The following is a 23,702-nucleotide window of genomic DNA, read 5'->3' as shown; positions in this document are numbered from 1 at the left end:
GGGGGGGGGGGGGGGTGGGGGGGGGGGGGGGTGGGGGGGGGGGGGGGTGGGGGGGGGGGGGGGTGGGGGGGGGGGGGGGTGGGGGGGGGGGGGGGTGGGGGGGGGGGGGGGTGGGGGGGGGGGGGGGTGGGGGGGGGGGGGGGTGGGGGGGGGGGGGGGTGGGGGGGGGGGGGGGTGGGGGGGGGGGGGGGTGGGGGGGGGGGGGGGTGGGGGGGGGGGGGGGTGGGGGGGGGGGGGGGTGGGGGGGGGGGGGGGTGGGGGGGGGGGGGGGTGGGGGGGGGGGGGGGTGGGGGGGGGGGGGGGTGGGGGGGGGGGGGGGTGGGGGGGGGGGGGGGTGGGGGGGGGGGGGGGTGGGGGGGGGGGGGGGTGGGGGGGGGGGGGGGTGGGGGGGGGGGGGGGTGGGGGGGGGGGGGGGTGGGGGGGGGGGGGGGTGGGGGGGGGGGGGGGTGGGGGGGGGGGGGGGTGGGGGGGGGGGGGGGTGGGGGGGGGGGGGGGTGGGGGGGGGGGGGGGTGGGGGGGGGGGGGGGTGGGGGGGGGGGGGGGTGGGGGGGGGGGGGGGTGGGGGGGGGGGGGGGTGGGGGGGGGGGGGGGTGGGGGGGGGGGGGGGTGGGGGGGGGGGGGGGTGGGGGGGGGGGGGGGTGGGGGGGGGGGGGGGTGGGGGGGGGGGGGGGTGGGGGGGGGGGGGGGTGGGGGGGGGGGGGGGTGGGGGGGGGGGGGGGTGGGGGGGGGGGGGGGTGGGGGGGGGGGGGGGTGGGGGGGGGGGGGGGTGGGGGGGGGGGGGGGTGGGGGGGGGGGGGGGTGGGGGGGGGGGGGGGTGGGGGGGGGGGGGGGTGGGGGGGGGGGGGGGTGGGGGGGGGGGGGGGTGGGGGGGGGGGGGGGTGGGGGGGGGGGGGGGTGGGGGGGGGGGGGGGTGGGGGGGGGGGGGGGTGGGGGGGGGGGGGGGTGGGGGGGGGGGGGGGTGGGGGGGGGGGGGGGTGGGGGGGGGGGGGGGTGGGGGGGGGGGGGGGTGGGGGGGGGGGGGGGTGGGGGGGGGGGGGGGTGGGGGGGGGGGGGGGTGGGGGGGGGGGGGGGTGGGGGGGGGGGGGGGTGGGGGGGGGGGGGGGTGGGGGGGGGGGGGGGTGGGGGGGGGGGGGGGTGGGGGGGGGGGGGGGTGGGGGGGGGGGGGGGTGGGGGGGGGGGGGGGTGGGGGGGGGGGGGGGTGGGGGGGGGGGGGGGTGGGGGGGGGGGGGGGTGGGGGGGGGGGGGGGTGGGGGGGGGGGGGGGTGGGGGGGGGGGGGGGTGGGGGGGGGGGGGGGTGGGGGGGGGGGGGGGTGGGGGGGGGGGGGGGTGGGGGGGGGGGGGGGTGGGGGGGGGGGGGGGTGGGGGGGGGGGGGGGTGGGGGGGGGGGGGGGTGGGGGGGGGGGGGGGTGGGGGGGGGGGGGGGTGGGGGGGGGGGGGGGTGGGGGGGGGGGGGGGTGGGGGGGGGGGGGGGTGGGGGGGGGGGGGGGTGGGGGGGGGGGGGGGTGGGGGGGGGGGGGGGTGGGGGGGGGGGGGGGTGGGGGGGGGGGGGGGTGGGGGGGGGGGGGGGTGGGGGGGGGGGGGGGTGGGGGGGGGGGGGGGTGGGGGGGGGGGGGGGTGGGGGGGGGGGGGGGTGGGGGGGGGGGGGGGTGGGGGGGGGGGGGGGTGGGGGGGGGGGGGGGTGGGGGGGGGGGGGGGTGGGGGGGGGGGGGGGTGGGGGGGGGGGGGGGTGGGGGGGGGGGGGGGTGGGGGGGGGGGGGGGTGGGGGGGGGGGGGGGTGGGGGGGGGGGGGGGTGGGGGGGGGGGGGGGTGGGGGGGGGGGGGGGTGGGGGGGGGGGGGGGTGGGGGGGGGGGGGGGTGGGGGGGGGGGGGGGTGGGGGGGGGGGGGGGTGGGGGGGGGGGGGGGTGGGGGGGGGGGGGGGTGGGGGGGGGGGGGGGTGGGGGGGGGGGGGGGTGGGGGGGGGGGGGGGTGGGGGGGGGGGGGGGTGGGGGGGGGGGGGGGTGGGGGGGGGGGGGGGTGGGGGGGGGGGGGGGTGGGGGGGGGGGGGGGTGGGGGGGGGGGGGGGTGGGGGGGGGGGGGGGTGGGGGGGGGGGGGGGTGGGGGGGGGGGGGGGTGGGGGGGGGGGGGGGTGGGGGGGGGGGGGGGTGGGGGGGGGGGGGGGTGGGGGGGGGGGGGGGTGGGGGGGGGGGGGGGTGGGGGGGGGGGGGGGTGGGGGGGGGGGGGGGTGGGGGGGGGGGGGGGTGGGGGGGGGGGGGGGTGGGGGGGGGGGGGGGTGGGGGGGGGGGGGGGTGGGGGGGGGGGGGGGTGGGGGGGGGGGGGGGTGGGGGGGGGGGGGGGTGGGGGGGGGGGGGGGTGGGGGGGGGGGGGGGTGGGGGGGGGGGGGGGTGGGGGGGGGGGGGGGTGGGGGGGGGGGGGGGTGGGGGGGGGGGGGGGTGGGGGGGGGGGGGGGTGGGGGGGGGGGGGGGTGGGGGGGGGGGGGGGTGGGGGGGGGGGGGGGTGGGGGGGGGGGGGGGTGGGGGGGGGGGGGGGTGGGGGGGGGGGGGGGTGGGGGGGGGGGGGGGTGGGGGGGGGGGGGGGTGGGGGGGGGGGGGGGTGGGGGGGGGGGGGGGTGGGGGGGGGGGGGGGTGGGGGGGGGGGGGGGTGGGGGGGGGGGGGGGTGGGGGGGGGGGGGGGTGGGGGGGGGGGGGGGTGGGGGGGGGGGGGGGTGGGGGGGGGGGGGGGTGGGGGGGGGGGGGGGTGGGGGGGGGGGGGGGTGGGGGGGGGGGGGGGTGGGGGGGGGGGGGGGTGGGGGGGGGGGGGGGTGGGGGGGGGGGGGGGTGGGGGGGGGGGGGGGTGGGGGGGGGGGGGGGTGGGGGGGGGGGGGGGTGGGGGGGGGGGGGGGTGGGGGGGGGGGGGGGTGGGGGGGGGGGGGGGTGGGGGGGGGGGGGGGTGGGGGGGGGGGGGGGTGGGGGGGGGGGGGGGTGGGGGGGGGGGGGGGTGGGGGGGGGGGGGGGTGGGGGGGGGGGGGGGTGGGGGGGGGGGGGGGTGGGGGGGGGGGGGGGTGGGGGGGGGGGGGGGTGGGGGGGGGGGGGGGTGGGGGGGGGGGGGGGTGGGGGGGGGGGGGGGTGGGGGGGGGGGGGGGTGGGGGGGGGGGGGGGTGGGGGGGGGGGGGGGTGGGGGGGGGGGGGGGTGGGGGGGGGGGGGGGTGGGGGGGGGGGGGGGTGGGGGGGGGGGGGGGTGGGGGGGGGGGGGGGTGGGGGGGGGGGGGGGTGGGGGGGGGGGGGGGTGGGGGGGGGGGGGGGTGGGGGGGGGGGGGGGTGGGGGGGGGGGGGGGTGGGGGGGGGGGGGGGTGGGGGGGGGGGGGGGTGGGGGGGGGGGGGGGTGGGGGGGGGGGGGGGTGGGGGGGGGGGGGGGTGGGGGGGGGGGGGGGTGGGGGGGGGGGGGGGTGGGGGGGGGGGGGGGTGGGGGGGGGGGGGGGTGGGGGGGGGGGGGGGTGGGGGGGGGGGGGGGTGGGGGGGGGGGGGGGTGGGGGGGGGGGGGGGTGGGGGGGGGGGGGGGTGGGGGGGGGGGGGGGTGGGGGGGGGGGGGGGTGGGGGGGGGGGGGGGTGGGGGGGGGGGGGGGTGGGGGGGGGGGGGGGTGGGGGGGGGGGGGGGTGGGGGGGGGGGGGGGTGGGGGGGGGGGGGGGTGGGGGGGGGGGGGGGTGGGGGGGGGGGGGGGTGGGGGGGGGGGGGGGTGGGGGGGGGGGGGGGTGGGGGGGGGGGGGGGTGGGGGGGGGGGGGGGTGGGGGGGGGGGGGGGTGGGGGGGGGGGGGGGTGGGGGGGGGGGGGGGTGGGGGGGGGGGGGGGTGGGGGGGGGGGGGGGTGGGGGGGGGGGGGGGTGGGGGGGGGGGGGGGTGGGGGGGGGGGGGGGTGGGGGGGGGGGGGGGTGGGGGGGGGGGGGGGTGGGGGGGGGGGGGGGTGGGGGGGGGGGGGGGTGGGGGGGGGGGGGGGTGGGGGGGGGGGGGGGTGGGGGGGGGGGGGGGTGGGGGGGGGGGGGGGTGGGGGGGGGGGGGGGTGGGGGGGGGGGGGGGTGGGGGGGGGGGGGGGTGGGGGGGGGGGGGGGTGGGGGGGGGGGGGGGTGGGGGGGGGGGGGGGTGGGGGGGGGGGGGGGTGGGGGGGGGGGGGGGTGGGGGGGGGGGGGGGTGGGGGGGGGGGGGGGTGGGGGGGGGGGGGGGTGGGGGGGGGGGGGGGTGGGGGGGGGGGGGGGTGGGGGGGGGGGGGGGTGGGGGGGGGGGGGGGTGGGGGGGGGGGGGGGTGGGGGGGGGGGGGGGTGGGGGGGGGGGGGGGTGGGGGGGGGGGGGGGTGGGGGGGGGGGGGGGTGGGGGGGGGGGGGGGTGGGGGGGGGGGGGGGTGGGGGGGGGGGGGGGTGGGGGGGGGGGGGGGTGGGGGGGGGGGGGGGTGGGGGGGGGGGGGGGTGGGGGGGGGGGGGGGTGGGGGGGGGGGGGGGTGGGGGGGGGGGGGGGTGGGGGGGGGGGGGGGTGGGGGGGGGGGGGGGTGGGGGGGGGGGGGGGTGGGGGGGGGGGGGGGTGGGGGGGGGGGGGGGTGGGGGGGGGGGGGGGTGGGGGGGGGGGGGGGTGGGGGGGGGGGGGGGTGGGGGGGGGGGGGGGTGGGGGGGGGGGGGGGTGGGGGGGGGGGGGGGTGGGGGGGGGGGGGGGTGGGGGGGGGGGGGGGTGGGGGGGGGGGGGGGTGGGGGGGGGGGGGGGTGGGGGGGGGGGGGGGTGGGGGGGGGGGGGGGTGGGGGGGGGGGGGGGTGGGGGGGGGGGGGGGTGGGGGGGGGGGGGGGTGGGGGGGGGGGGGGGTGGGGGGGGGGGGGGGTGGGGGGGGGGGGGGGTGGGGGGGGGGGGGGGTGGGGGGGGGGGGGGGTGGGGGGGGGGGGGGGTGGGGGGGGGGGGGGGTGGGGGGGGGGGGGGGTGGGGGGGGGGGGGGGTGGGGGGGGGGGGGGGTGGGGGGGGGGGGGGGTGGGGGGGGGGGGGGGTGGGGGGGGGGGGGGGTGGGGGGGGGGGGGGGTGGGGGGGGGGGGGGGTGGGGGGGGGGGGGGGTGGGGGGGGGGGGGGGTGGGGGGGGGGGGGGGTGGGGGGGGGGGGGGGTGGGGGGGGGGGGGGGTGGGGGGGGGGGGGGGTGGGGGGGGGGGGGGGTGGGGGGGGGGGGGGGTGGGGGGGGGGGGGGGTGGGGGGGGGGGGGGGTGGGGGGGGGGGGGGGTGGGGGGGGGGGGGGGTGGGGGGGGGGGGGGGTGGGGGGGGGGGGGGGTGGGGGGGGGGGGGGGTGGGGGGGGGGGGGGGTGGGGGGGGGGGGGGGTGGGGGGGGGGGGGGGTGGGGGGGGGGGGGGGTGGGGGGGGGGGGGGGTGGGGGGGGGGGGGGGTGGGGGGGGGGGGGGGTGGGGGGGGGGGGGGGTGGGGGGGGGGGGGGGTGGGGGGGGGGGGGGGTGGGGGGGGGGGGGGGTGGGGGGGGGGGGGGGTGGGGGGGGGGGGGGGTGGGGGGGGGGGGGGGTGGGGGGGGGGGGGGGTGGGGGGGGGGGGGGGTGGGGGGGGGGGGGGGTGGGGGGGGGGGGGGGTGGGGGGGGGGGGGGGTGGGGGGGGGGGGGGGTGGGGGGGGGGGGGGGTGGGGGGGGGGGGGGGTGGGGGGGGGGGGGGGTGGGGGGGGGGGGGGGTGGGGGGGGGGGGGGGTGGGGGGGGGGGGGGGTGGGGGGGGGGGGGGGTGGGGGGGGGGGGGGGTGGGGGGGGGGGGGGGTGGGGGGGGGGGGGGGTGGGGGGGGGGGGGGGTGGGGGGGGGGGGGGGTGGGGGGGGGGGGGGGTGGGGGGGGGGGGGGGTGGGGGGGGGGGGGGGTGGGGGGGGGGGGGGGTGGGGGGGGGGGGGGGTGGGGGGGGGGGGGGGTGGGGGGGGGGGGGGGTGGGGGGGGGGGGGGGTGGGGGGGGGGGGGGGTGGGGGGGGGGGGGGGTGGGGGGGGGGGGGGGTGGGGGGGGGGGGGGGTGGGGGGGGGGGGGGGTGGGGGGGGGGGGGGGTGGGGGGGGGGGGGGGTGGGGGGGGGGGGGGGTGGGGGGGGGGGGGGGTGGGGGGGGGGGGGGGTGGGGGGGGGGGGGGGTGGGGGGGGGGGGGGGTGGGGGGGGGGGGGGGTGGGGGGGGGGGGGGGTGGGGGGGGGGGGGGGTGGGGGGGGGGGGGGGTGGGGGGGGGGGGGGGTGGGGGGGGGGGGGGGTGGGGGGGGGGGGGGGTGGGGGGGGGGGGGGGTGGGGGGGGGGGGGGGTGGGGGGGGGGGGGGGTGGGGGGGGGGGGGGGTGGGGGGGGGGGGGGGTGGGGGGGGGGGGGGGTGGGGGGGGGGGGGGGTGGGGGGGGGGGGGGGTGGGGGGGGGGGGGGGTGGGGGGGGGGGGGGGTGGGGGGGGGGGGGGGTGGGGGGGGGGGGGGGTGGGGGGGGGGGGGGGTGGGGGGGGGGGGGGGTGGGGGGGGGGGGGGGTGGGGGGGGGGGGGGGTGGGGGGGGGGGGGGGTGGGGGGGGGGGGGGGTGGGGGGGGGGGGGGGTGGGGGGGGGGGGGGGTGGGGGGGGGGGGGGGTGGGGGGGGGGGGGGGTGGGGGGGGGGGGGGGTGGGGGGGGGGGGGGGTGGGGGGGGGGGGGGGTGGGGGGGGGGGGGGGTGGGGGGGGGGGGGGGTGGGGGGGGGGGGGGGTGGGGGGGGGGGGGGGTGGGGGGGGGGGGGGGTGGGGGGGGGGGGGGGTGGGGGGGGGGGGGGGTGGGGGGGGGGGGGGGTGGGGGGGGGGGGGGGTGGGGGGGGGGGGGGGTGGGGGGGGGGGGGGGTGGGGGGGGGGGGGGGTGGGGGGGGGGGGGGGTGGGGGGGGGGGGGGGTGGGGGGGGGGGGGGGTGGGGGGGGGGGGGGGTGGGGGGGGGGGGGGGTGGGGGGGGGGGGGGGTGGGGGGGGGGGGGGGTGGGGGGGGGGGGGGGTGGGGGGGGGGGGGGGTGGGGGGGGGGGGGGGTGGGGGGGGGGGGGGGTGGGGGGGGGGGGGGGTGGGGGGGGGGGGGGGTGGGGGGGGGGGGGGGTGGGGGGGGGGGGGGGTGGGGGGGGGGGGGGGTGGGGGGGGGGGGGGGTGGGGGGGGGGGGGGGTGGGGGGGGGGGGGGGTGGGGGGGGGGGGGGGTGGGGGGGGGGGGGGGTGGGGGGGGGGGGGGGTGGGGGGGGGGGGGGGTGGGGGGGGGGGGGGGTGGGGGGGGGGGGGGGTGGGGGGGGGGGGGGGTGGGGGGGGGGGGGGGTGGGGGGGGGGGGGGGTGGGGGGGGGGGGGGGTGGGGGGGGGGGGGGGTGGGGGGGGGGGGGGGTGGGGGGGGGGGGGGGTGGGGGGGGGGGGGGGTGGGGGGGGGGGGGGGTGGGGGGGGGGGGGGGTGGGGGGGGGGGGGGGTGGGGGGGGGGGGGGGTGGGGGGGGGGGGGGGTGGGGGGGGGGGGGGGTGGGGGGGGGGGGGGGTGGGGGGGGGGGGGGGTGGGGGGGGGGGGGGGTGGGGGGGGGGGGGGGTGGGGGGGGGGGGGGGTGGGGGGGGGGGGGGGTGGGGGGGGGGGGGGGTGGGGGGGGGGGGGGGTGGGGGGGGGGGGGGGTGGGGGGGGGGGGGGGTGGGGGGGGGGGGGGGTGGGGGGGGGGGGGGGTGGGGGGGGGGGGGGGTGGGGGGGGGGGGGGGTGGGGGGGGGGGGGGGTGGGGGGGGGGGGGGGTGGGGGGGGGGGGGGGTGGGGGGGGGGGGGGGTGGGGGGGGGGGGGGGTGGGGGGGGGGGGGGGTGGGGGGGGGGGGGGGTGGGGGGGGGGGGGGGTGGGGGGGGGGGGGGGTGGGGGGGGGGGGGGGTGGGGGGGGGGGGGGGTGGGGGGGGGGGGGGGTGGGGGGGGGGGGGGGTGGGGGGGGGGGGGGGTGGGGGGGGGGGGGGGTGGGGGGGGGGGGGGGTGGGGGGGGGGGGGGGTGGGGGGGGGGGGGGGTGGGGGGGGGGGGGGGTGGGGGGGGGGGGGGGTGGGGGGGGGGGGGGGTGGGGGGGGGGGGGGGTGGGGGGGGGGGGGGGTGGGGGGGGGGGGGGGTGGGGGGGGGGGGGGGTGGGGGGGGGGGGGGGTGGGGGGGGGGGGGGGTGGGGGGGGGGGGGGGTGGGGGGGGGGGGGGGTGGGGGGGGGGGGGGGTGGGGGGGGGGGGGGGTGGGGGGGGGGGGGGGTGGGGGGGGGGGGGGGTGGGGGGGGGGGGGGGTGGGGGGGGGGGGGGGTGGGGGGGGGGGGGGGTGGGGGGGGGGGGGGGTGGGGGGGGGGGGGGGTGGGGGGGGGGGGGGGTGGGGGGGGGGGGGGGTGGGGGGGGGGGGGGGTGGGGGGGGGGGGGGGTGGGGGGGGGGGGGGGTGGGGGGGGGGGGGGGTGGGGGGGGGGGGGGGTGGGGGGGGGGGGGGGTGGGGGGGGGGGGGGGTGGGGGGGGGGGGGGGTGGGGGGGGGGGGGGGTGGGGGGGGGGGGGGGTGGGGGGGGGGGGGGGTGGGGGGGGGGGGGGGTGGGGGGGGGGGGGGGTGGGGGGGGGGGGGGGTGGGGGGGGGGGGGGGTGGGGGGGGGGGGGGGTGGGGGGGGGGGGGGGTGGGGGGGGGGGGGGGTGGGGGGGGGGGGGGGTGGGGGGGGGGGGGGGTGGGGGGGGGGGGGGGTGGGGGGGGGGGGGGGTGGGGGGGGGGGGGGGTGGGGGGGGGGGGGGGTGGGGGGGGGGGGGGGTGGGGGGGGGGGGGGGTGGGGGGGGGGGGGGGTGGGGGGGGGGGGGGGTGGGGGGGGGGGGGGGTGGGGGGGGGGGGGGGTGGGGGGGGGGGGGGGTGGGGGGGGGGGGGGGTGGGGGGGGGGGGGGGTGGGGGGGGGGGGGGGTGGGGGGGGGGGGGGGTGGGGGGGGGGGGGGGTGGGGGGGGGGGGGGGTGGGGGGGGGGGGGGGTGGGGGGGGGGGGGGGTGGGGGGGGGGGGGGGTGGGGGGGGGGGGGGGTGGGGGGGGGGGGGGGTGGGGGGGGGGGGGGGTGGGGGGGGGGGGGGGTGGGGGGGGGGGGGGGTGGGGGGGGGGGGGGGTGGGGGGGGGGGGGGGTGGGGGGGGGGGGGGGTGGGGGGGGGGGGGGGTGGGGGGGGGGGGGGGTGGGGGGGGGGGGGGGTGGGGGGGGGGGGGGGTGGGGGGGGGGGGGGGTGGGGGGGGGGGGGGGTGGGGGGGGGGGGGGGTGGGGGGGGGGGGGGGTGGGGGGGGGGGGGGGTGGGGGGGGGGGGGGGTGGGGGGGGGGGGGGGTGGGGGGGGGGGGGGGTGGGGGGGGGGGGGGGTGGGGGGGGGGGGGGGTGGGGGGGGGGGGGGGTGGGGGGGGGGGGGGGTGGGGGGGGGGGGGGGTGGGGGGGGGGGGGGGTGGGGGGGGGGGGGGGTGGGGGGGGGGGGGGGTGGGGGGGGGGGGGGGTGGGGGGGGGGGGGGGTGGGGGGGGGGGGGGGTGGGGGGGGGGGGGGGTGGGGGGGGGGGGGGGTGGGGGGGGGGGGGGGTGGGGGGGGGGGGGGGTGGGGGGGGGGGGGGGTGGGGGGGGGGGGGGGTGGGGGGGGGGGGGGGTGGGGGGGGGGGGGGGTGGGGGGGGGGGGGGGTGGGGGGGGGGGGGGGTGGGGGGGGGGGGGGGTGGGGGGGGGGGGGGGTGGGGGGGGGGGGGGGTGGGGGGGGGGGGGGGTGGGGGGGGGGGGGGGTGGGGGGGGGGGGGGGTGGGGGGGGGGGGGGGTGGGGGGGGGGGGGGGTGGGGGGGGGGGGGGGTGGGGGGGGGGGGGGGTGGGGGGGGGGGGGGGTGGGGGGGGGGGGGGGTGGGGGGGGGGGGGGGTGGGGGGGGGGGGGGGTGGGGGGGGGGGGGGGTGGGGGGGGGGGGGGGTGGGGGGGGGGGGGGGTGGGGGGGGGGGGGGGTGGGGGGGGGGGGGGGTGGGGGGGGGGGGGGGTGGGGGGGGGGGGGGGTGGGGGGGGGGGGGGGTGGGGGGGGGGGGGGGTGGGGGGGGGGGGGGGTGGGGGGGGGGGGGGGTGGGGGGGGGGGGGGGTGGGGGGGGGGGGGGGTGGGGGGGGGGGGGGGTGGGGGGGGGGGGGGGTGGGGGGGGGGGGGGGTGGGGGGGGGGGGGGGTGGGGGGGGGGGGGGGTGGGGGGGGGGGGGGGTGGGGGGGGGGGGGGGTGGGGGGGGGGGGGGGTGGGGGGGGGGGGGGGTGGGGGGGGGGGGGGGTGGGGGGGGGGGGGGGTGGGGGGGGGGGGGGGTGGGGGGGGGGGGGGGTGGGGGGGGGGGGGGGTGGGGGGGGGGGGGGGTGGGGGGGGGGGGGGGTGGGGGGGGGGGGGGGTGGGGGGGGGGGGGGGTGGGGGGGGGGGGGGGTGGGGGGGGGGGGGGGTGGGGGGGGGGGGGGGTGGGGGGGGGGGGGGGTGGGGGGGGGGGGGGGTGGGGGGGGGGGGGGGTGGGGGGGGGGGGGGGTGGGGGGGGGGGGGGGTGGGGGGGGGGGGGGGTGGGGGGGGGGGGGGGTGGGGGGGGGGGGGGGTGGGGGGGGGGGGGGGTGGGGGGGGGGGGGGGTGGGGGGGGGGGGGGGTGGGGGGGGGGGGGGGTGGGGGGGGGGGGGGGTGGGGGGGGGGGGGGGTGGGGGGGGGGGGGGGTGGGGGGGGGGGGGGGTGGGGGGGGGGGGGGGTGGGGGGGGGGGGGGGTGGGGGGGGGGGGGGGTGGGGGGGGGGGGGGGTGGGGGGGGGGGGGGGTGGGGGGGGGGGGGGGTGGGGGGGGGGGGGGGTGGGGGGGGGGGGGGGTGGGGGGGGGGGGGGGTGGGGGGGGGGGGGGGTGGGGGGGGGGGGGGGTGGGGGGGGGGGGGGGTGGGGGGGGGGGGGGGTGGGGGGGGGGGGGGGTGGGGGGGGGGGGGGGTGGGGGGGGGGGGGGGTGGGGGGGGGGGGGGGTGGGGGGGGGGGGGGGTGGGGGGGGGGGGGGGTGGGGGGGGGGGGGGGTGGGGGGGGGGGGGGGTGGGGGGGGGGGGGGGTGGGGGGGGGGGGGGGTGGGGGGGGGGGGGGGTGGGGGGGGGGGGGGGTGGGGGGGGGGGGGGGTGGGGGGGGGGGGGGGTGGGGGGGGGGGGGGGTGGGGGGGGGGGGGGGTGGGGGGGGGGGGGGGTGGGGGGGGGGGGGGGTGGGGGGGGGGGGGGGTGGGGGGGGGGGGGGGTGGGGGGGGGGGGGGGTGGGGGGGGGGGGGGGTGGGGGGGGGGGGGGGTGGGGGGGGGGGGGGGTGGGGGGGGGGGGGGGTGGGGGGGGGGGGGGGTGGGGGGGGGGGGGGGTGGGGGGGGGGGGGGGTGGGGGGGGGGGGGGGTGGGGGGGGGGGGGGGTGGGGGGGGGGGGGGGTGGGGGGGGGGGGGGGTGGGGGGGGGGGGGGGTGGGGGGGGGGGGGGGTGGGGGGGGGGGGGGGTGGGGGGGGGGGGGGGTGGGGGGGGGGGGGGGTGGGGGGGGGGGGGGGTGGGGGGGGGGGGGGGTGGGGGGGGGGGGGGGTGGGGGGGGGGGGGGGTGGGGGGGGGGGGGGGTGGGGGGGGGGGGGGGTGGGGGGGGGGGGGGGTGGGGGGGGGGGGGGGTGGGGGGGGGGGGGGGTGGGGGGGGGGGGGGGTGGGGGGGGGGGGGGGTGGGGGGGGGGGGGGGTGGGGGGGGGGGGGGGTGGGGGGGGGGGGGGGTGGGGGGGGGGGGGGGTGGGGGGGGGGGGGGGTGGGGGGGGGGGGGGGTGGGGGGGGGGGGGGGTGGGGGGGGGGGGGGGTGGGGGGGGGGGGGGGTGGGGGGGGGGGGGGGTGGGGGGGGGGGGGGGTGGGGGGGGGGGGGGGTGGGGGGGGGGGGGGGTGGGGGGGGGGGGGGGTGGGGGGGGGGGGGGGTGGGGGGGGGGGGGGGTGGGGGGGGGGGGGGGTGGGGGGGGGGGGGGGTGGGGGGGGGGGGGGGTGGGGGGGGGGGGGGGTGGGGGGGGGGGGGGGTGGGGGGGGGGGGGGGTGGGGGGGGGGGGGGGTGGGGGGGGGGGGGGGTGGGGGGGGGGGGGGGTGGGGGGGGGGGGGGGTGGGGGGGGGGGGGGGTGGGGGGGGGGGGGGGTGGGGGGGGGGGGGGGTGGGGGGGGGGGGGGGTGGGGGGGGGGGGGGGTGGGGGGGGGGGGGGGTGGGGGGGGGGGGGGGTGGGGGGGGGGGGGGGTGGGGGGGGGGGGGGGTGGGGGGGGGGGGGGGTGGGGGGGGGGGGGGGTGGGGGGGGGGGGGGGTGGGGGGGGGGGGGGGTGGGGGGGGGGGGGGGTGGGGGGGGGGGGGGGTGGGGGGGGGGGGGGGTGGGGGGGGGGGGGGGTGGGGGGGGGGGGGGGTGGGGGGGGGGGGGGGTGGGGGGGGGGGGGGGTGGGGGGGGGGGGGGGTGGGGGGGGGGGGGGGTGGGGGGGGGGGGGGGTGGGGGGGGGGGGGGGTGGGGGGGGGGGGGGGTGGGGGGGGGGGGGGGTGGGGGGGGGGGGGGGTGGGGGGGGGGGGGGGTGGGGGGGGGGGGGGGTGGGGGGGGGGGGGGGTGGGGGGGGGGGGGGGTGGGGGGGGGGGGGGGTGGGGGGGGGGGGGGGTGGGGGGGGGGGGGGGTGGGGGGGGGGGGGGGTGGGGGGGGGGGGGGGTGGGGGGGGGGGGGGGTGGGGGGGGGGGGGGGTGGGGGGGGGGGGGGGTGGGGGGGGGGGGGGGTGGGGGGGGGGGGGGGTGGGGGGGGGGGGGGGTGGGGGGGGGGGGGGGTGGGGGGGGGGGGGGGTGGGGGGGGGGGGGGGTGGGGGGGGGGGGGGGTGGGGGGGGGGGGGGGTGGGGGGGGGGGGGGGTGGGGGGGGGGGGGGGTGGGGGGGGGGGGGGGTGGGGGGGGGGGGGGGTGGGGGGGGGGGGGGGTGGGGGGGGGGGGGGGTGGGGGGGGGGGGGGGTGGGGGGGGGGGGGGGTGGGGGGGGGGGGGGGTGGGGGGGGGGGGGGGTGGGGGGGGGGGGGGGTGGGGGGGGGGGGGGGTGGGGGGGGGGGGGGGTGGGGGGGGGGGGGGGTGGGGGGGGGGGGGGGTGGGGGGGGGGGGGGGTGGGGGGGGGGGGGGGTGGGGGGGGGGGGGGGTGGGGGGGGGGGGGGGTGGGGGGGGGGGGGGGTGGGGGGGGGGGGGGGTGGGGGGGGGGGGGGGTGGGGGGGGGGGGGGGTGGGGGGGGGGGGGGGTGGGGGGGGGGGGGGGTGGGGGGGGGGGGGGGTGGGGGGGGGGGGGGGTGGGGGGGGGGGGGGGTGGGGGGGGGGGGGGGTGGGGGGGGGGGGGGGTGGGGGGGGGGGGGGGTGGGGGGGGGGGGGGGTGGGGGGGGGGGGGGGTGGGGGGGGGGGGGGGTGGGGGGGGGGGGGGGTGGGGGGGGGGGGGGGTGGGGGGGGGGGGGGGTGGGGGGGGGGGGGGGTGGGGGGGGGGGGGGGTGGGGGGGGGGGGGGGTGGGGGGGGGGGGGGGTGGGGGGGGGGGGGGGTGGGGGGGGGGGGGGGTGGGGGGGGGGGGGGGTGGGGGGGGGGGGGGGTGGGGGGGGGGGGGGGTGGGGGGGGGGGGGGGTGGGGGGGGGGGGGGGTGGGGGGGGGGGGGGGTGGGGGGGGGGGGGGGTGGGGGGGGGGGGGGGTGGGGGGGGGGGGGGGTGGGGGGGGGGGGGGGTGGGGGGGGGGGGGGGTGGGGGGGGGGGGGGGTGGGGGGGGGGGGGGGTGGGGGGGGGGGGGGGTGGGGGGGGGGGGGGGTGGGGGGGGGGGGGGGTGGGGGGGGGGGGGGGTGGGGGGGGGGGGGGGTGGGGGGGGGGGGGGGTGGGGGGGGGGGGGGGTGGGGGGGGGGGGGGGTGGGGGGGGGGGGGGGTGGGGGGGGGGGGGGGTGGGGGGGGGGGGGGGTGGGGGGGGGGGGGGGTGGGGGGGGGGGGGGGTGGGGGGGGGGGGGGGTGGGGGGGGGGGGGGGTGGGGGGGGGGGGGGGTGGGGGGGGGGGGGGGTGGGGGGGGGGGGGGGTGGGGGGGGGGGGGGGTGGGGGGGGGGGGGGGTGGGGGGGGGGGGGGGTGGGGGGGGGGGGGGGTGGGGGGGGGGGGGGGTGGGGGGGGGGGGGGGTGGGGGGGGGGGGGGGTGGGGGGGGGGGGGGGTGGGGGGGGGGGGGGGTGGGGGGGGGGGGGGGTGGGGGGGGGGGGGGGTGGGGGGGGGGGGGGGTGGGGGGGGGGGGGGGTGGGGGGGGGGGGGGGTGGGGGGGGGGGGGGGTGGGGGGGGGGGGGGGTGGGGGGGGGGGGGGGTGGGGGGGGGGGGGGGTGGGGGGGGGGGGGGGTGGGGGGGGGGGGGGGTGGGGGGGGGGGGGGGTGGGGGGGGGGGGGGGTGGGGGGGGGGGGGGGTGGGGGGGGGGGGGGGTGGGGGGGGGGGGGGGTGGGGGGGGGGGGGGGTGGGGGGGGGGGGGGGTGGGGGGGGGGGGGGGTGGGGGGGGGGGGGGGTGGGGGGGGGGGGGGGTGGGGGGGGGGGGGGGTGGGGGGGGGGGGGGGTGGGGGGGGGGGGGGGTGGGGGGGGGGGGGGGTGGGGGGGGGGGGGGGTGGGGGGGGGGGGGGGTGGGGGGGGGGGGGGGTGGGGGGGGGGGGGGGTGGGGGGGGGGGGGGGTGGGGGGGGGGGGGGGTGGGGGGGGGGGGGGGTGGGGGGGGGGGGGGGTGGGGGGGGGGGGGGGTGGGGGGGGGGGGGGGTGGGGGGGGGGGGGGGTGGGGGGGGGGGGGGGTGGGGGGGGGGGGGGGTGGGGGGGGGGGGGGGTGGGGGGGGGGGGGGGTGGGGGGGGGGGGGGGTGGGGGGGGGGGGGGGTGGGGGGGGGGGGGGGTGGGGGGGGGGGGGGGTGGGGGGGGGGGGGGGTGGGGGGGGGGGGGGGTGGGGGGGGGGGGGGGTGGGGGGGGGGGGGGGTGGGGGGGGGGGGGGGTGGGGGGGGGGGGGGGTGGGGGGGGGGGGGGGTGGGGGGGGGGGGGGGTGGGGGGGGGGGGGGGTGGGGGGGGGGGGGGGTGGGGGGGGGGGGGGGTGGGGGGGGGGGGGGGTGGGGGGGGGGGGGGGTGGGGGGGGGGGGGGGTGGGGGGGGGGGGGGGTGGGGGGGGGGGGGGGTGGGGGGGGGGGGGGGTGGGGGGGGGGGGGGGTGGGGGGGGGGGGGGGTGGGGGGGGGGGGGGGTGGGGGGGGGGGGGGGTGGGGGGGGGGGGGGGTGGGGGGGGGGGGGGGTGGGGGGGGGGGGGGGTGGGGGGGGGGGGGGGTGGGGGGGGGGGGGGGTGGGGGGGGGGGGGGGTGGGGGGGGGGGGGGGTGGGGGGGGGGGGGGGTGGGGGGGGGGGGGGGTGGGGGGGGGGGGGGGTGGGGGGGGGGGGGGGTGGGGGGGGGGGGGGGTGGGGGGGGGGGGGGGTGGGGGGGGGGGGGGGTGGGGGGGGGGGGGGGTGGGGGGGGGGGGGGGTGGGGGGGGGGGGGGGTGGGGGGGGGGGGGGGTGGGGGGGGGGGGGGGTGGGGGGGGGGGGGGGTGGGGGGGGGGGGGGGTGGGGGGGGGGGGGGGTGGGGGGGGGGGGGGGTGGGGGGGGGGGGGGGTGGGGGGGGGGGGGGGTGGGGGGGGGGGGGGGTGGGGGGGGGGGGGGGTGGGGGGGGGGGGGGGTGGGGGGGGGGGGGGGTGGGGGGGGGGGGGGGTGGGGGGGGGGGGGGGTGGGGGGGGGGGGGGGTGGGGGGGGGGGGGGGTGGGGGGGGGGGGGGGTGGGGGGGGGGGGGGGTGGGGGGGGGGGGGGGTGGGGGGGGGGGGGGGTGGGGGGGGGGGGGGGTGGGGGGGGGGGGGGGTGGGGGGGGGGGGGGGTGGGGGGGGGGGGGGGTGGGGGGGGGGGGGGGTGGGGGGGGGGGGGGGTGGGGGGGGGGGGGGGTGGGGGGGGGGGGGGGTGGGGGGGGGGGGGGGTGGGGGGGGGGGGGGGTGGGGGGGGGGGGGGGTGGGGGGGGGGGGGGGTGGGGGGGGGGGGGGGTGGGGGGGGGGGGGGGTGGGGGGGGGGGGGGGTGGGGGGGGGGGGGGGTGGGGGGGGGGGGGGGTGGGGGGGGGGGGGGGTGGGGGGGGGGGGGGGTGGGGGGGGGGGGGGGTGGGGGGGGGGGGGGGTGGGGGGGGGGGGGGGTGGGGGGGGGGGGGGGTGGGGGGGGGGGGGGGTGGGGGGGGGGGGGGGTGGGGGGGGGGGGGGGTGGGGGGGGGGGGGGGTGGGGGGGGGGGGGGGTGGGGGGGGGGGGGGGTGGGGGGGGGGGGGGGTGGGGGGGGGGGGGGGTGGGGGGGGGGGGGGGTGGGGGGGGGGGGGGGTGGGGGGGGGGGGGGGTGGGGGGGGGGGGGGGTGGGGGGGGGGGGGGGTGGGGGGGGGGGGGGGGGGGGGGGGGGGGGGGTGGGGGGGGGGGGGGGGGGGGGGGGGGGGGCGAGGGCGGGGGGGGGGGGGGGGGGGGGGGGGGGGGGGGGGGGGGGGGGGGGGGGGGGGGGGGGGGTGGGGGGGGGGGGGGGGGGCGGGGGGGGGGGTGGGGGCGGGGGGGGGGGGGGGGGCAGGGGGGGGGGGGGGGGAGGGGGCGGGGGGGGGGGGGGGGCGGGGGGGGGGGGGGGTGGGGATAGACTTCAATCATATCCCCCCTCAGACGTCTCCTCTCCAAACTAAAGAGTCCCAAACGCTGCAGCCTCTCCTCATCGGGAAGGTGCTCCAGTCCCTCAATCCTTCAATTTAACTTTGACCCCCACTGTAAATCTTCATGCCCCTCACCCACACGATCCCCATCCTACCCTGAAAGAGGCTGGCACCAAAATCACATTTTCCTTCCTCTTTCAGAATAAATGATGGTGTTTTATGTATTGTGGGTTTTCCAGGCTGTCTGGCCATTGTCTGGTAGATCTTGTTCCTAATGTTTCGCCTGCATCTGTGGCTGGCATCTTCAGAGGTGTATCACAGAGAGAAGTATGTTACACACTATGTTCAGAGAGAAGGGAATGTTTGGGGTATATACAGTCCATGTCCCATGGAGGGGAACCAATCAGTGAGTGTTTGGGTGCAACTTGCTATGCAAAGGTGTGGTGGATAATATGGTATTGCAGGTGGGGGTTTTCAGTCCAGGGAGTAATTCACATTTTCATGCCCTGCAGCAGCAGCAGTATTGGTGAATGCAAATCCTGTGTCTGGGTGGAGTTCATTGTCCATGAACTTAGCCTGCCCTTGGCCTTTGATTCTGATGTTTTTAAGTACTGGTAGCCAAGCTTTGTTAATTCTCAGAGTCTCTTCTTTCTTGTTGAAGTTGTCTTGGTGTTTGTGAATTTCAGTGGCCTCCCTGTGCAGTCTGACACAGTAACCTTCTGAATTGTCCAGAATTTCAGTGTTTTCAAATAAGATGTTATGTCCAGTTTTGTTTAAGACATGTTCTGCTACTGCAGATTTTTCAGGATGGTTAAGCCAGCTCAAAGGGCAAGCAGAAATGGGGTGACAGAAAAGTTCTGCTTGTGACAGCTACTTCATGGCAGCTACCCCACAAGCATCTGTGTGTGACTCAAATGGGTGCACAACACACCCCAACACACACACCATGCCCCCAATCGAACCATGCTGGATCGAGGCTACGAGCATTACCAGAACTGGTAAGAGCTTGGAACATGACTAGCAGGTTAAATGGGGAAAGCACAGCTCCAAAGCAGCCCACCCCCCCAGGACCAAAGGACCTCTCCACAGCACTCGGTCCAGCTCTTACTCGACACATGACTGGACTGCCGGGCCAAACCCACCATGGGAGGGGCAACAGGAAAGGTGGGATCCAGCTGGGCAGATGGCAGGACATAATCTTCTTTAATTAGCTTTAAAAAGGGCTTGGACAGATTGATGGAGGAGGAGTCGATCTATGGCTACCAATCTTGATCCTCCTTGATCTGAGATTGCAAATGCCTCAACAGACCAGGTGATCGGGAGCAGCAGCAGCAGCAGCAGAAGGCCATTGCTTTCACCTCCTGCATGTGAGCTCCCAAAGGCACCTGGTGGGCCACTGCGAGTAGCAGAGAGCTGGACTAGATGGACTCTGGTCTGATCCAGCTGGCTTGTTCTGATGTTCTGCTCTTTCTCACATGCTTATGACGTCTACCTGGGGGCTGCTCGCGAAGTGAAAACTCACCACTGTAACACTGCAACATTAAAGCAAGCCATTGGAAGAAGCTCCACTCAGCTGTGGCCTAAAACAAGACGCTCAACGTGGACCTCAGGCTAGAAGTGGACCATAAAGATGGCCTGAGACGGTGGGAATCCTTTCATTAAGATGCCAGATGAATAGAGACCCTGTGGCTGGGTGTGTCAAGACGGTGCCAGGAAAGTCTCTTGGGCCAATTTCCAGCTCTGGGCCGGGCCTACTTCGGGGTGCCCCCGGCTGCCACCAAGGACAGCGCTTGGGAAGGAGATCTCGACTGGCAGGCCAGACAGCGCAGGAGAAGATCGTCCTTCAAGTCCTCATCATTTATTCATAGCCCACCTTCCTCAGGACACAATTAGAAACGATGCAAAGAAGGCATCATGCTCACAACAAACAGCTCAGTATCCTCCAGCGCACGGATGCTGCCCTGGGTTCCCCGCGCGTGGCTGGGGCTGCATCCTGGCCGAGTGCGAGGGGTGCTGGGCAGAACCGCTGAGGTCTTGGGGGGTCTTGAGGCCACCCACACTCAGTGGGCCAGGTGGCCCTCACGGACACTCAGCCAAGAGCCCGTGGGCTATATTGGACCCGGCGGTTCTTGCCAAAGAATCAAACGAATTCGTCTGTTCTTCCATCTCCACTTCACACAGGAAACCGCTCCCTCCCCTGACCCGACCAATCAGGCCATGATGTGGAGCATCGGCCACACGGACCTTGAGGCTTGACTACTGCCAGGACGCACTCCACACGGGTCTGGCCTCGAAGGCAGCTTGAAAACTGCACCTGCCACCATACGTGGTGACACATTTCCAGATCAGGAGCTAGGAAGAGCGTGCATATTACACACCAGTCCTGCAAGGTAGCTGCGCTGGTCTGCAGAGAGGAACAGTTAGATTTGAGCCCAGGAGCATCTTGGGCACAGGTGTCAAACTCACGGCCCTCCAGATGTTACGGACTACAGTTCCCATCATCCCCTGCTAGCACGAGCAATTAGCCGTGCCAGCAGGGGATGATGGGAACTGTAGTCCATAACTACAGTTATGGAGGGCCACGAGTTTGACACCAGTGATCTTAGGTCTCTAACAGTGTGACCCACTCAGGGCCAGGACTGGACACAGTATCACAACGGAAGCAGCGTGACACTGGTGCCAACACAAATGCCGCTTGCCATGGCACAGGTGGCATTGATTCTGGCGGAGGGGCATACACGCCAGAGCAGAGGAGTGGCAGAGGAATGCCATGGGTGTGGGCCAGCCCAGCCGTGGTGGTGTAGCAACTCCAGTGAAGGAGCTTGTGCTGGCGCCAAAGGGGTGTGTCAGGGGCGGGGCCAATGTTAGTCAACTCCCTGAGCTCTTTTGGGCTGGGCACGCCTACTTTTGCAGATGCAAAGGTGCCCCTGCCAAAACCGTGGGGTGAGGGCCCCATCGAAGAGCCTTCCCGTTGGTGCTGAAGTGCTCAGGGTGCCAATTCACCTCCTAGCCAATGGCAAGCTCCCAGGTACTGATCAAGCCACACACCCCGCAAGAAACCAATGGTAGAACCCTGAGATATGTAAACACCCCAACCAGAACCTGCCGAGCCCCATAAGGAAGAGTGTGTGGCATAGGATGCTGTCAGGCCCTTCCCCACCATGGGGACTTAGAGTGAGGGGGTCTCAGGGCAGTGGAAAGAGCACAGGGAGAGCCCTTCCCCCAACTGAGCTGGCCCTTGGCTCAAAAACCCACCCAAGACAGCAAAGTCCACAGACCCCGTGGCTGGGCTGTCTCCCCAAGGCTTCGTTTCAGGCACGACAGCTCTACAGCCAGGACCTGACATGGGGGGAGGGGTGTCATAAGAGGTAAGCCGGGCAAGGTACACCTGACGCCACCTTCCCGGCCACACCTCCCTCTCCTGGGCAAAGTGACACCTGTGGCCATTACAGCCAAGTGGCACCGACCAACAGGGGGGCATAGCCATGGGCTTCAGCCGGGGGGGGGGGCGGAATGGAATGGACCACAGGCGTCAAACTTGTGGCCCTCCAGATGTTATGGACTACAGTTCCCATCATCCTCTGCCAGCATGATGCTGGCAGGGGATGATGGGAACTGTAGTGCATAACATCTGGAGGGCTGCGAGTTTGACACCTATGGAATGGACTTTCAGTTGTAGTCCTTCACCTGCAACCAAACATCACTGTCAACCCAAAGACAACCCACTCCGTTTTTGTTGCAGGGAAAAGCCCCCTCCCCGCCCGAGAAGACACCAAGGAGGAGCAGCCAACAGCCCTCAGGGGTAGCTGCAGGCAGCACCAGGCAGGAATTGGAAGGGGCTACTTCCCAGTGGGGAGGCAAAGGGGGCTGATCCTATCCTGTTAATGCAACAGACCCACCCCCCAAAGGCAAAGTTCTGGACCAGCTGGACATCCCAGGTGATCAGGCACGAGCTCCTCACGGCGTCCCCAGCCCCCCTCTGCACCCGGACATACTCTCTTCTCCCCACGAGAAGCCACCCAACTGGGGCTGTCACTGACCTCCAGCCCCATAGGTGGTCCAGAGCAACTGCCACCCATCTGAATGGATGCAGCCCTGTCAAACAGCTCCCCTCTTGGACATGAGGCCCCCTGGGAACCACCCGCAGGCGTGGATGGAAGGCAAAGCCCCCGGAGATGGCGGAAGCTCCCGTGCTGGTCTCCCGGTCTCAAATGAAGTTGTGCTGCATCATGTGTGGTTCCTGTCTGTCAGCATCTCCGTGAGGTGGCCGGGAGGGTGGAGGGGGGCAGGCAGAACACCATGTTGGAAGTGAAGGACTTTACACTGTTACACTGTTTCCTGCCTCAGCCTACAGAGGGGGTTTTACTAGAGAGCCAGTGGCTAGAGAGGGACCTAGGGATTTGACACCTTTACTCCATCATGCTGGTTCTATCCCTTTGATGTTAGACTGATACTCTCAGGGACTTCCTTCCTTCCGGCTTCTTCCTCGACCCCTTCTCCATTCTTCTATTCCTACCATGCCTAGAGAGAGGATGGATGCTCCGCGCGTCCATCTCCATCCAGCTAGATTAGGATAGCATAGTGACTCTGTCTACCTACCTTTCTATCCAGAATGGAGTTCACTAATAAATACTCTTTTTATTATAGAAACTCCAACTGACTCCAACTTTCTGTCTTTTGACCACCAGCCCTCAACAGCATCCCTGGAGGGAAGTTTCCCAAGAGCAGTGCTTGTGTGATCTGAGCAACAGCAGCTCCCAAGACAGGCAAGCTGTCCTAAACCAGAACAGTCTCAGGTTCTTGGCAGACTGTGTGTGTGTATGTGTGTGTGTGTGTGTGTGTAAAGTGCTGTCAAGTCACAGCCAACTTCCGGGGACACCAGCAAGGGCCAGTGAGAAGCAGAGGGGGTTTCCCCTTGCCTTCCTCTTTAGAGTCTTCCTCAGAGGCCTCCCATCCCAGGACAAACCGTGCTTACTAGCTGCTAAGAGCTGGTGAGACCGGGCTTTGCTCTCCTGCCTTCCATCCCTCCCTAGATAGGTTCACATATATATATATGTATATATTTATATATATATAAACCTCACTAATGTGCCAACAAGCTACACAGGGGATGCCAAGGCAGTAATAAGCGGGCAGAGGAAACGGTAGAGAGCCGGAGGGGTGGGGCACAGTGTGGGCACAGCAGAGCTTTGCCTTTCGGGGGACCAGGTTCCAACCGCTGCTCTGGGCTCCCATGCAAAGCTCCCTGCCCCACACCAGGTGGCTGCCCAGTCCAAATGCCCCCCTTGGCTCCTGGGAGGAAGCCCGAAGGAAACCTTCCCCGTTCAGTCTCCACAGCCAGGAGGATGCCGCCTCCCAGAAGTTCCCAGCAGCGACAAAGGGGTGGCACCTGCAGCTCTCCTGGGCACCCCTGTGCCCGAGGGCACACCGGACAGCTCAAGCCCTGTGGCTGGGCTTGCCCCTCCTCCAAGATCCCAGTCCGGGAGGCGCCCAGAGGGCAGACCGGCCTCCACCAAACATTCCCATCACAGCCACGGAGCGGCTGGGGCCACGAAGCCAGAACATCTCCAAGACACGGACAGACAGACTCTGCCCCAGGAAGGCTTCCTAGGCACCGCCTGCGGGGGCAGCAGGACAGTCTTGCGGGGGGGGGGCGGGGGGGACAGCCTCCAAGGGATCGATCGGCCAGGTGTTTAAGGTATACAGCTCTTCAGTTAATAGTCAAGAAGAGTGCCTCTGAGCGCACGCAGAGAGCCCTTTCGGCCACCGCCGCGCCTCTAAGCCTAAGAAAGCTGGTTTGCACTTCAGTTCCCCCCCCCCCTTCTTACAGAAATTCTTGGCGCGATGCCCACCCAGGAGTGCCAGCCCCAGCCCCCCACTCGGGTGCCCCCACCCCACCGCCGCCCAGCAGCCATTCCCGCCAGCTAGTCGCCCTTTAGAGGGGCGAGAAGGTCAGGCCGGGAAAGCGCTGAAGCGGCTGCAGGGCTTGGGTTTCCACGATCGATACGACTCCGGTAACGGGCGCCGGAAGCCCAGCCGGGGCGGGCCTGCAGCAGCCGCAGCAGGAGACAGGCGGGCAGGCGGGTGGGTGGGTGCTGGGAGGTGGGTGGGGGGTCTGCCCGCCTCAGGCCAAGCGGGTCCGCCGGGACTCAGTCTGGCCGCCCCCTTCCTCCGGAGCGCCGCGCTTGCTTCCGCGGGAGAGGGGGGCGTGCCTCGGCCTCTCCCCGACGGGACGGTCCCACCCGGTCAGACCAGCCCACCTGGCGCGGCCCCGGGCGCCGTCCAGCCGCGGGATGCTCCGGACAGCGGCGGGTCAAGCCAGAAGCCGCAAGCCCGGACCCCCGCCCCGCCCCGCGCTCCCCCTCCCCCTAGACGCGCGGCCACCGCCGCCCCCCCCCCCCCGCGAGCTCCGGCCCTTTACCTTGGCCAGCCGGCGGCCCCGAGACCGGCGCTCCGTCTCTCTCGCCCGAGCGCGGCTCCTCGCCGGCGGTGACCGTGAAGCGGCGGCTCATGGCCGGCCCTCGTGCCCCCGGGCGCTCCGCAGCTGCAGCCTCGCCTCGCCTCGCCTCTCGGCCGCCACAAGTGGCCGCTTGCTGACCCGGGGTGCCCGCTCCCCGCTGGCGGCTCCGGCTGCTGGGGCTGGGGCTGGTGCTGCGCCCGCCGCCTCGGAGCGCCCGCCGCCCTGCGCGGTCCTAGCGCGGCTCCGTCCGCAGGCGCGCCCCCGCCCTCGGCCCCGGGGGCTCCCTCCCTCCCTCCCTCTCAGGTGCGCGCGAGGCTTTTGTGTAGCCGGCCCAAGCAGTTGCGGGGGGGGGGGTCTGCTCCGACGGGCGCTCCGGTGGGAGACGGGCCGGGGGGCGAGAACAGACCGCCCGCCGCTGTGTCTGGGCGCGGGGAGGAGGAGCCCTCAGCGCCTGGGTCTCGCGGGCGGGCAGTCTACCTGCTGGGGGGCGGCCGGCGGCACCGGAGGGCGCCTTTGCTCGGGGGCCCTTCCTTCCGGGGAAGCTGGCCCGCCCGAGCTGGAAACGGGATGCCGGCCTCGGGACCCCTCTGGGCTGCTAGCGAGTGTCACTCAGGCTGCTCAACCCGTGAGACCACCGGCCACAGAATGTTGTGGAAGGGAGTTCCGCAGTCTGCAGTCCT

At 83.2% G+C, this 23,702-nt stretch overlaps 1 protein-coding gene across 1 annotated transcript in view; it reads right to left on the bottom strand.

Moving 5' to 3' along the window:
• The window catches only part of SLC12A5 (solute carrier family 12 member 5), a 121,031-nt gene extending 97,863 nt beyond the window's left edge, over positions 1 to 23,168 (bottom strand). The window contains exon 1 of the mRNA XM_048496365.1: positions 22,984 to 23,168. Within this exon, the coding sequence (XP_048352322.1) occupies positions 22,984 to 23,074 (91 nt within the window). The 5' untranslated portion in view covers positions 23,075 to 23,168. The remainder of the gene's footprint in view (positions 1 to 22,983) is intronic.
• Positions 23,169 to 23,702: the final 534 nt, after the last annotated feature.

This window comes from Sphaerodactylus townsendi, linkage group LG05 (assembly GCF_021028975.2).
Source record: "Sphaerodactylus townsendi isolate TG3544 linkage group LG05, MPM_Stown_v2.3, whole genome shotgun sequence".
Lineage (NCBI taxonomy): Eukaryota > Metazoa > Chordata > Lepidosauria > Squamata > Sphaerodactylidae > Sphaerodactylus > Sphaerodactylus townsendi.
The sequence above is the reverse complement of the archived record's forward strand: the minus strand, read 5'-3'. Positions and strand labels throughout refer to the sequence as shown.